Source organism: Zonotrichia albicollis, chromosome 5 (genome assembly GCF_047830755.1).
Source record: "Zonotrichia albicollis isolate bZonAlb1 chromosome 5, bZonAlb1.hap1, whole genome shotgun sequence".
NCBI lineage: Eukaryota > Metazoa > Chordata > Aves > Passeriformes > Passerellidae > Zonotrichia > Zonotrichia albicollis.
The window spans coordinates 31,332,963-31,345,199 of record NC_133823.1 but is presented as its reverse complement, the minus strand read 5'-3'; the positions used below and the strand labels follow the sequence as shown (position 1 = coordinate 31,345,199).

The 12,237-nt window shown below is 36.3% G+C and overlaps 1 protein-coding gene across 2 annotated transcripts in view; it reads right to left on the bottom strand.

The window, feature by feature from the left end:
- The window catches only part of TLL1 (tolloid like 1), a 125,342-nt gene that overhangs the window by 33,751 nt on the left and 79,354 nt on the right, over positions 1-12,237 (bottom strand). For both annotated transcript variants that reach the window (XM_005486293.4, XM_074541210.1), the window contains exons 9-12: positions 8,278-8,393; positions 3,628-3,730; positions 2,322-2,438; positions 1,393-1,538 (exon numbers count right to left, since the gene is read on the bottom strand). In XM_005486293.4, coding sequence (XP_005486350.3) covers positions 1,393-1,538; positions 2,322-2,438; positions 3,628-3,730; positions 8,278-8,393 — 482 coding nt within the window. The remainder of the gene's footprint in view (positions 1-1,392; positions 1,539-2,321; positions 2,439-3,627; positions 3,731-8,277; positions 8,394-12,237) is intronic.

Genomic DNA, 12,237 nt, shown 5'->3' with positions numbered 1-12,237 from the left:
ACATTCTGCTGTTTGCTGGTCCTTTACTTCTGGTTATTTCCTGTATGGTGAGGCAAAAGCATGCCATCCTCACACTTGTAAATAGTCCCTAACTTGGTGATTAGAAAAAGGTCCTGAAAGATAGGGAGAGATGTTTGATTCTCCCAGCGAGGATACTGAACTGAGGTCAGTTCAAGCACGTGCAGACCATTGCTGACCAACTGCATCCAGACCAAATATTGCAGCAAGTCTCTCTTGCAGAGGAATAGGGCCAATTCCCTTGCCATCACATTAAGAAATGCTGAGCACCAATGGCAGACTAGAAAAGCTCCACATCTAGTCAGTAAATTATATAAAAGGTACCCAAAACAGTCATTTTCAACAGGGCTTAAATAAAGAGACTAACATACTATGGTAAGTAGTCTTGAGCCAGATCATGCAGACTCAGAAGATCAGGGGAAGCTGATCTTGTCTGCACTACAACTGACATTAATTCAGCATTGAAAAAAAAAAAGGAAAATTAAGTATAATCTATGATAATAATAACACTTTGATATTTTATATTCATAATTGCTGATAAAGTCCTAGTCCCTTATTGTCTCAAATCTTTCTACCAATCATTGAAAAAATGTGCCATAACCCTGAAGTCTGCCTGCAAGACTAAAGTGTCAGGTTGGAAATTACAGCTCTGTTTACTATACCTGTATTTAGATCTAGGTACAACATAAAGGCAAAAAGTCTAGATTTTTAAAAAGTGTTCTTCATGCCCTTACTACTGAAGCATATTCAAAGAAAACAAATTAACTCAAAGTATTCTCCAAAATTTATCTACAAAGTTGAAGCCAGTGTATTGTGCAGGAATAAAACAGACATGAAATATTACTCTTTCTTTTTTATGTAATAGTTTGCCATAGTTTAGTAATGTTATACACAGCATGATGGACACTAAAGACATACAGATATGACGACTCACCACATCTTTTATTCTTTCCTCACTAAACATAAGTTTTTGATCTGAATATTAGTTTTAGGGTTTTTTCCTTTTCAAAGCAGAGGCCAAAGAACACAGTGGTTTTTTTCTCCAGCCACACATTCATTTTTGACAATAAGATTTAGCAAAAAATAAAAAGTCCTGGTTATTTAACAGAATATTGAAGGAACCTTGCTGAGCTAGACGATGTACTTGGTAAAATGTGACTATCTTCAGTAATTTTAACATTCTAATTAAAATATTAGAGATTACATAAAAAACCTATAATTTTGAAAATTTCTGGGGAAGAGAAACTTTCACAGATTATGGAGGTAATTTTTCATAGAGAACTCAAATTCATTCACAGTTTAATAAATATTCCTTTAAATTTCACTGACACTTAGCCATTAGGTGCTCCTCTGAGATTAGTTAAAAGGCTTTACCTCAAATGCTTGAAATGTTAATCCTACATTGTAGTTTTCAGACACTGTTATTTTCCACACACATTCCTTCATTGGTCTGTAGTCATCAGGATAATTGGGAGACTGGATCTGGCCTTCATTTTTGTGGATTTCACCTCCACAAATAGCTGACAAAGGCATAACATTTTACTGTCAATAATTACACTTTCTGTAATTTCCCCATGCCCAAAGTGACATCATATGCTTCCATTTTCAAAACTAGTAATAAAATGGTTCTGGATAATACTTAAATCTACCAAGGATAAATTATTGAAAACACAATTGATTTAAGTCATTATATGTACTTTAGTTAGCAATTATAATTTAGCATATCTAATAGCTCTAAACATGTCTACAGTGTTGAGGATGAATTTGTAATTATGGATAATCTGAATCTATACATTTTACAGAATATATTTAAAGAGTCAACATAATTAAATTTTTGTTCACTCTTGAAATATACTTAATAAACATTCTTCATTGATATTTACTAACCTTTAGAAATAGACAAATGAAAGTAAAATCTCATATTTTATAATGATCTATGCATTTTAACCTACAGTTTATCACTTCAAGCTTGCAATCAGTAACAGAAAGTACACACAGAAATCTCTGCAAACACGAAGTCCAAGAACATGCATATTTACTAAATTAAAGACCAGTAAAAAGTGTTTATGATTATTATCACAATGATAATATGTGATAGTGATTTTCCTGGCAAAGAGCTCGACTGAAATCTGATCATGGGAGGAGTTTCAAATTCCCCGTCTAGTAATTTAGCACCTACTGTCTCTTAGTGGTAAAATACTAATTTCATATGTTAGTTTTGGTGGGGGATGGTTAATTTAAAAGGTATCTGGTTAATATTATTCTTCCATAACCAAATTATTTTTAATCTATAAGAGGCTTACCTTCATAAACAGCTGCAAAACCCTTCCCAACCCAGTTGCTGCTGCTGCGGAACTCAATCCACATCCGGCTGTCGGTGGATGCGAGCACTTCTGGCAGTTTGTCACCACAAAACCTGCCTAAAAACATGCAACCAGTAACTGCATTTTCTGCCGCCTCTGAAGCCAAATGCTGCAAACATTTATACAAGTGTTTAACATTACAGGCAGAAGTAGCAGAACCAGCTCAGTGGAACTATTCATATGCCTATGGTTAAGCACATGTGTTTCTGCAGAGCAGGACCTAACACACAAAGATTTTATTATAAAGCTTTCAGAACTTTTTATTGCAGTCAGGCTCACAAGTCTAAGCGTAAAACCTTAGAGGAATTAATGAAAAAAATATTGTTAGAGGTTGTTTATATACATACGAACACATGCATTTTGGAAGGGGAAAAGGAGTACTAATATTAAAAATGGAACAAATGTAGGTCACAGTAATACAACTACAACTGATTGAGCCAAAGGGCCAAAGAGATTTTTTAAAGTAACATCTAAATGACCTATTCTACATTACCCTCTTAAAGTCTGCCTAGGTAGGTAAAATTTCTGTTTTTCTAGTTGATAGAGAACAGGAGAAGAGGATAATTACTGTCTGATCTTAACTGTTTCTTTATTTTCTGTTCAACACCAAGACAGTAGACATTGCTGTTAGCTGTCCTCTGTATCTGGGCACCAGCATTATGGGAGGTAAAATCTTCCCACCAGCCTTCTGAATTAAAATAGGATGACTGCAGCTTTTACATTTCGGTTGCAACTCAAACTTAATTCATTATTGCTTTGCATTTGTCTTCTCTGCAAGAGCAGGGAAGGACACACAAGGAACAAAGAGAAACAATCTTCCTCAAATCTTAAAGGTACAGGCACAGAGCTCGTAACAACAGCTCTACAGAAGATGCATGTTCTCATCACATGACCTATGAATCTCCCATCACATGCTCTATAGATTTGTCTGTAAACTTCTTCCCTATTTCTCTGGAAAAAAAAAAAAAGGCAGCTTCATAATTCAATATCCATAAGCAAAGCAAAATCTTGCAGATTTTATAGTTGCCATCTTTCCACACTTGCAGCTGAATAATAGCAAGCTGCAGTGAAAGGAAGGTTTGAGGCTTGAAGTCAAGACCATTTAGAGGGTTTTTTTTCCCATCCCCAAGTTTAGATCCATTCTAGACACCTGAAACCCAAGAAGTTTGCTGTGGGTTCAACAGCAGGTCCACTGAGCCCAGTGAGTGGGGAGCAGTGGACAGTGCAGCGTTCACCAGTTGCATACCAAGCAGAGGGGATTTTCTCCAGTAGCCATCTCTTACTTCAATATAGTCGTACCAACAGAGACTGCTCTTGTAAAGGTCCATGGTGGTAAAGTTTAAAACGATCTGCAACCAGATGAGAAGACCTAAATAAATCATGTGTGGTAAATAAGAGAAAAACAATCTCGACAACATTCTGAAGAACTGAAGCAGGACTGCTCACCTGTAATGGAATTCCAACCATTCCAACCATTTAATTATCCTCTCCTCAATTATTCCTTTGACTAAGTTTCTTGGGAACATGAAAACTTTATTTTATTTGATCTTATATATTTGCACAAATTCAAGACAAACTACTACACAGGGAGTTTTTCCCTGAGAAATAAAAATTCCAGATTTCTAATTAGGTAAAATATTAGAGTAATATAATTTAAAATATGTTACTTGATAATTACTGCCAATTCCTCTTCCATTACATTTTAACTACAAGCAGCACTGACTATAATCAGCTGCAGATAAAAAAAAATTAAATAATTGTTTTAGTTTGTGCTTCTCCTACTACTGTTTTAACAAGATATTTTACTTTCAGACACATAAATGTTGACAATGTTGGTCAGTAATTCTGAAAAAAATTTCACTAATAAGAAACAGTGTACAGTCCATTAATGATTCTTAATGAACCTATAATAAAGCTTTTTATAGAGAAATATGAAATCTGCATATTTCTGGAACTTTTGAACTTGGACTCCAAGTATTATTGAGAGTATCTCTAAACAAGCATATTTTCAATATTTACTACAAGGACTACCCTTATATTAAATTACATTATCCCTCTTTGAGAAATATTAATCCTAAACTGCCATAAACTTAAACTTTTAATACAGGAATAGGATTTTTCCTGTTCACACATTGATACAGTAGCTACAGTTCAAACCCTGACTGACTGGCATAGTCATAGTATCATGTCCTGCAATTACAGAGATAAATCCAAACAAGAAGATTAAAAGTTATTCATATTTTGTTTTGTGAAATTACTTCCAATTAATACCTTTTAATTGGATTTAAGTGTACTTGGAAAAAAAAATCATGTGTTTCAGAATCAGTTCCTCAGGGTACATAATAACAACTGAAATTCTTCTCTATTCACATTTGAGCATAGAATTGGTATTATCTTAGCTTTGATCCTAGAAATTTGCAATTGAAACCTGCCATTATAAAACAAAAATAAAATGCTGCACAGGAGCAAGTACCTCACACTGCAAAAATACATCTCCATGGCAGCCCATGGAGCAGTTGTGAGTGTCAGTTGAAAGGAGAGGAATTTACCATTATTCCACATGCAAGGTAAAATTTTTAACACCATAACTGGAAAAATGAACCCTGTCAGATAAAATTGTTTAGTTCCATGTCAAAGTTCTCGGTTTCATGCACCCTTTCATGGATACTTAACACACAGGACATTTTGCCTTTATTACTTGGACAGGGGCAGTCCTTCAGGAAGATGTACTGAATAAATAAATGCACAAATATTGCCAGAATTCCAAAACCACCTATTTACCATCAGAAATATGAAGAGCTGGCTAAAAGTAAAAACATTCATATGCTTTACTCTGCTTCAGCTTTTTAATACATTTCCAATTTCTATTTGAATCTACTTCAGAAGATGGCAGAGACCATTCTCTCATTTACAAAGAAATTCTCTGTCCTTGGCAGAATTTATCTCCTTCAACTCCTCCTTCAAGTAAAGAGACCACATCAACATACAAAACTTTTGTTCTTCTCAAATCATTCACTTTGCAGTTCAGATTCCCTCTAAACTCCTACCTTCTTTTTTTCTCAAAAGGTAAGGAGGTGTCTGTGTTTGCATTTAGCCACACTGCTTGGAAAGCCTGCTGCCCTCACCAGTCTTGTCCTTTCCCTGCCATGCCAACTTCACCCCCACATCCGTGCAGTCAGAGGGGTGCACAAAAGGGAGCCCCTTTTCTCTGCCCTGATGAGATGCAGACAGCTGCTGACACAAACCCAGCTGGCTCTGCTGGAAGCAAGCCACAGAAGCCACAACCTGCACCTCCTTCACCCCTTCAGCTCCTTAGAGCCTGGAGGTCTCTCACCACTCTAACCACAAGTTTCCCTTTTTTCCATGACACAGCTGAAACATCAGATTTCTTCTCTGGTTTTTGTTTGGAAATTCACCTTTTTCCAAACCTTAGTTGCCAGGATAGGGGTGGGAAATGGATGGTTTCACTTAACTGTGATCATGTCAATGTCTCAAACTGCTGCTATCTAAGTGGAAATGGTTAAAATTTAATGAACCTCCTCAATGGCCCCTGCTTTTGAAACTACATGAAATAACCTTCACAGCCTTTTCTCACTCTGGCATGCCAAGGTATTTGATGATACAGCAATTTCTTAACACTGACCAGAATTCATTAGCTGTACATAGGCTGAACCCCCAATCTGTCGCAGCATGATTTCTGGTCATGAACCAAACAAGCTTAAATATATTTAAAATTCCAATTTGCTATTCTGCAAAGTACTAAACAGAGCTACAGACAAGGCAGAGCTTGTTCAAGGCGACAGGATGGCTGAGAGGCTTCCCAGGAAAAGCAATCAATGGGTATTTGTCAGCACAATTAAAGAATTATTGATTACACAGCAGATTGGATTGTGCTACTGCAGCTTCCAAGAGAATATATCATACCTCCTACTGCCTGAGATAAGAAAGCACAAAATATAAAACAAATACCAGTACACAAACCAAGGTTTTTGTAGGTGGCATTTTTTTACCCATATCAATCAAGGATTTTTCTGGCCTATTTCATCTTTCATGTAAAACATTAAGGAAAACTGAAAAGTAATCTATTCAAAAGGCAGATTCAAATAAAACACTGGCACAGTTGCAACTCTCCCTACGCCAATAAAATTTCTACGCACCAGAAGGCAGGATTCTCCCTGGCTGGGGGCATACAGCATTAATAACACCATCCTCCCTCCAAGGCTTTTCTGTGTATAGATGCATTGAGTACAGCTTTTACAGCTACATTTTACCATGTAGTCTTAAGTATCAAAAGTAAAAGGTAAAGGAATAAATTGGGAAAGGAGCCAGTCCTCTCACGTTGCTGACTTCAACACAGGGGCTTTCCCCCATTAATATTCTGTCCAGTATAATGCAGCTTCAGTGGTGGTTACAAACTCAAGACATATTACATTAGTGCCTATAGACAGGCTTACACAAAGTTGAACTATGCTATAAATACTTAAACATCAACATTGACTCATACATTAGAATTTTTTTCAAGACAAAATAATTGTAGATGAACACACTTTTAAATTTTTTTTTTAATGGAGCTGTGGAAAAAAACTTAAGCCATTTTTGTTGTTATCACAATCATGTCTAAAATGCAACACAAATAATGGGGACAGAAATTTACTATCTAGAGTAATTTTCATCTTTTGCACAAACATTCTCTTATTCATCTCTTCATTTTTTTCCCTGACAACATGCTGAGTCACCCTTTTCCTCCCAGCAGATAGTGTTTAGTTTTCCTCCTGTCTCTGGCTCTTGCCCAAAGGAGGGCAAACACTCTCCAAATGACTTTTCTTTCATTCCCCACAGTAGCAAATGCCCTTACAGTTCCTCAGGACCTATCAGAGCAACAAGAGTACATATTCTTGGTGTCTACCAGGACCCCGACTTGAAAGAAGCACGGAACAAAGTACTAAAATCAGGAGCAAAGAATGTCCAATTCATACATAGTGGGAGATTTCTGAGACAAATTATTGAACTATCTGGGGGCAAGTGCTGGGTCTTCCTACTTGAACTTGCCAGTACTGAATCTGTCAGATTCCATATTTCAGTCTTTGGATTCTCTATTTTAGTCTTTAGTACTTGACTGCTTGATACTAGCCACTGCTTCACATGAGGAAACTTACATCCTTTTTCCTGCATATTTGGTCTCAGATTAAGCTTTTTATCACTCCCTCTATCCTTATTTGTTTTGAAGCAGCCTGATATTTGAGCTAATAATTTAAAATGAGATTTAGCAGCACATTTTGAAAGTGTACACAAGAAGGACAGGTTTTGCTTTCCCTAGCATGGCACACTTCTCTCTCCAAACTGCTCTCACCAAGCACATTTCCCCCCGCCCTTTTCCCCATAAAATTGATCCCCAGAAATTAAATCTATATGCACTAGAACCAATTCCAGGGAACACACACATTCTTTACTCATGTGATTATGGTTCCATTTCAGAAGCATCTTATTGAACACACTAAGAACTTCCTTAGTCACAGCCCAAGCTATCAGCCCCATACAGCTCAGTCAGCTTGCCCATGCTGGGAAATGGACCATTCAGGAGCCTGAATCACCTCTTCTACTTTTATATTGAACCATAAACTGAACTAGAAGCCAGTTTTAAAGGGAGTGCATGGTGCAACTATACTGCAAATTGAAATCATGTCTTTATTTCACAGGCACATCCATTGAATTGATGACGAATTCTAATGCCACAGATCAAAGTAAAGTCAATAGTACAGAACCCACAGTCCCATTTTTATGACACTCCATTATTTTCAATTAATATGCATCTTTTAAACTTAAACAAAAAGCTAAAAAATCCAACATTTTACTTTGAAAATAGTATCTGTGTCTAGCTAAAGGAACATTAAAATACCTTCTCTCCTGGGGTCACAGAGATTCTCCATATGCAGTGTGTGTAGGAAGGATAACCATTTGGAAACCCAGGAGAAGAAAAGTTGCCTGTAGATTCCTGCAGTGTTTCTCCACAGGCTGAAAGAAACAAATTACAGTAAAAATATAAAATGTAATGTGTCTAACGGAGAAAAATGCATCTTTCCAATATCTACTCAGAATTCATTTAACTCACTGCAGATGCAGAATGGAAAATAAACTGGTTAGTTTACAATTTATTAAAAGCTTTTTTTTTAAGCCAGTTTGACATTCATTCCATTTTATGCAGGATGTTTTTTTTCCATGAACTATTTCACTTGTGTGCTGTCTGCTGACATAACCAAATTATGGCAGCCTTAAAAATATCATATCATTCCTGTCAATCACCTACAATATTATTCATAGAACTCTTTTGGTAATTAAAAAAAAGGGCAGCCTTTAAGAACTAAAAGAAATGCTAGCACAACATGATTTGCATCACACTGAAATTTTTTCAGTGGTTTCATTTAATTTAGTCATTTACCCACATGAAAAACTGATCTGACCTAAACTTGCTTATTTATGTTGGTATAGAAAATTAAGTCCTATATTCCACAAAGTCTCTTAGCAAGGGTGATTTGTAGTAATAAAAGCAAAGCAAATGTAAGGTCTTAAAATACCAAGAGCTTTTATATTCTTTATTATTGAAGCTTTTAGCACCCTTCTCTCACCTGTCAATCATGCTGCTAGATGCTGGCTAATAAATCATCTTCACAGTAAAATTTAACATTGGAAGTTACTACCACTCTCCAACATTAAAACTGACTTTGATAGGGTGTTGCACCTTAGTCAGTCATCTTTTTTGACCTTAATCAAATTTTTTCTCCCACTGATTTTGCAGGTGTGACAGAAGATATGAATTTGATATTATCTCATGACTAACAGTGTAATCAGATCTGCAGTGCTTTTAAATTACCACTGCCAGCAGGTGAACAACAGTGTCATCAAAATATCGATGAATTATAAATGTTCTGGAAAATCCTTAAATAAAAGAGGACAAAGGAAAGGATTGCCTGTGACAAAGACAGACAATGCAGCTGTAAAGCTGTTTTGTTAAAATGCACCTAAGATGTGATTGGACAACTACACTGTTATATCAGGTGGAAATTATATTCAAGGCATTAAATTTGCTCTCTGACACTCAAATGATTATCATGATAAGAAGAGAAAGGAAAGAGTGGCATGGCTCTCAAGACGTGTAACAGCTGAAGCTACCACCACTGTGTCCTTTAGGAGTTAAACACAAAAATAAAATGTCTTCCTCTCTTCATTTAAAAAAAATGCAGTTTTATCTTTAAAAGGTTGCAGACAACTGCAGTAAGTGACATTTCTGCACAAAGACCCTTCAGTGAAAAGGCTGTATTCTGTCATTAACCTGGGCTAGCCTGTCAATTTCTTTTTAACACAACAACGAATGCAAAGACATTTAATTTGCAGAGGCCTGTACTGGGTTACCCCAGAGCTGGTGAACTGTGCCAGAGCTTACAGTGCAAAAGTGAAGCACTTCAGAAAAAGCCAACAGTAAAATTGTTGGAGGACAGTAGGGTCTAAAGATGAGACATTCACAAGAATCCAGGTACTCCTCTCACCCCTCTTATAGCCCTCTGTTCTTCCTCTCATCTATGGTTTCATTAAGTCCATGCTCCACATTACAGAAGATGTTTACAGACCTAAAACAATGGCTTTTAAGTTGCAAAAGGAGTCATGGAACTCCTTTTTTTTTTTCCCAGGAATTACAGGATAAAGCTATTTAATATGAAAATTTACCTTCTACACTTCTACACACTTGGGCTTCATGTGTTTTGCCATATTTATCTTTTAATTGTAAATTCTTGATTACTCAAGGGAGCTATAACAGTAACAGCTTATACCAATCAATAGTTGAATTAATTTTCTATGGGATTTGAGCTCTAGGCTGGCTTCCAAAGCTGCAGTAGACAGGGTGATATTTGGGAATTTCTTGTTGAAAAGCACATTTCTAGGCAACGAGGAATGGTTAAAGTTCTATCACTAGAGAATGTAGAGATTGTATTTGGACTGTAGCAACTGCAGTATTCACGACTAGGTTTATAAGACAGAATATTACAATTTTTTTTCACTGTATAATCATCCACTAGTAATGGAATCCACTTTGGGAGAGAAATGTTGAAGGAAAATGAGTGGTAAGGGCCACTTATTTAAATTTCATTTCATACTTATTTTAGTATATTTCAAGTCACAAGATATCAATCACAACTTAAATCCTATATGCTTTAAATAGCAATGCTTTACAATGTTTTAAAAATCATTTGTACATTTTTATTCCGTTGTAAATCATTAACATTTCCTAAGGTTTTCTGTGATACTTTTTCCCTCCTTTCAAATGTCATGCCTTATATCAATTTTACTAGGCTAGACCACTTGCAGAAATGCCACTTTAGCTTTCCCCACACACATACTCTAGCCATAAAAGCCACTCTCCTCTGCTTTACAGCTTGAGAAGTTTAGACATCTAATAAGACTTTCCGTGGTTTGGAGAGGGAAACTATTTTTGCTTCTCCTTGTAAAGATTAGCACTGGGTGTAGGCAGCAGGTAGATTATGTGCTTATACAAAGCTATTCCCACCAGTGTACTCTGCAGCAGTGTTTAATTACACTGCCTGAGTGTGACACCTCCCTGGGCTGGCCTGCACACATGGCCAAGTCCCATCAAGGATTACTGTGAAATCTGCAAATGATGGAGCCCAGATCCCCCAGGACACTTAGGGAACCAAGTCTCATTCCTTTGCACATAGCACTAGCAAATGCATAGCATCATTTATGGCTAATTTGATTTTACCCTTTTTCTTTAAGTTTTTTAACACTTAGACACAAGTCTGTACAACTATATATATATAGCATAGAAAGCTGCCATAGAGCCCTAAAAATATCTACTGCTGATCATATTCTTTTTAAATCAAGAACTTAAATCAGTTTACTGCAACTCAGGGCCTTACTATTGACTTGATTCCTCATAATAGTTATAAGGAAACTGACTTAATCCAAAAACTCAAATTCTCCTTATGCAGTAAACAAAAGCTGACTTTTGATGGTGAACATTCTCTTCAAATCTAACCCAGGCAATTTGTAAATTTGCTGAACTTCGTCCATCCACCTTCTCTTCCTCTAAACAAATTTCTCCCACCAGTCTGAAACTTTCGTATCCATTACACAGTCCCACTTTATGCACTTTTTTTTTTTGTTCTTTTGGCATATGAGTATCTTTCTCCATCATTTTCCTTTCTTATTTTTCTGCTCCTATTAAGCAACATATAAATGTTTCTTTCTATATACAATTTCTATATAAAACTATAGAGGCAGACCAGCATTGAAATTTTAGCAGCTAGAAGAAAACACATTTTATTCTTCAATTAGACTGTTTGAAAACTGTAATACATCCAACCTTGAACTTCAAGTTTTATTCTCCAATACCAAGACAATCAAAATTCAAAATTAGATTGGCAGAGGAAGGACTTCAACTGAGTTGTTTTCTTTCCCCTTATTATTCCATCACATAACAATATAATTTGGTTTTAAAATGTAACAGATCCCTATCAGCAATTACATTTTCCTTTTACAAAAATCCTAAGGAAAAGTTAAAAAAAACCAAAATTGCTGTTGCTACATTTTAGAGACCTGGCACTTACCCCACTGCTGAAAGGCAGGTTATCAAATCTCACTCTGGCTTCACCAGTCTCAAAACTGTTTCTTGGTCAGTAAGCCCCTTCCTGAATAATGATCCTGACTATCTAAAACGCCCTGGAAGGCTCAGCTTCTTCCCTGCTGTGAGGATCACCTGTATTTTCCAGCAACCCTGAGTTCAACTTCACGTTCACAGGCCCCAAAAAAGGACTTGGGCCTGCAACTGTTTGCAGAAATAATTAGA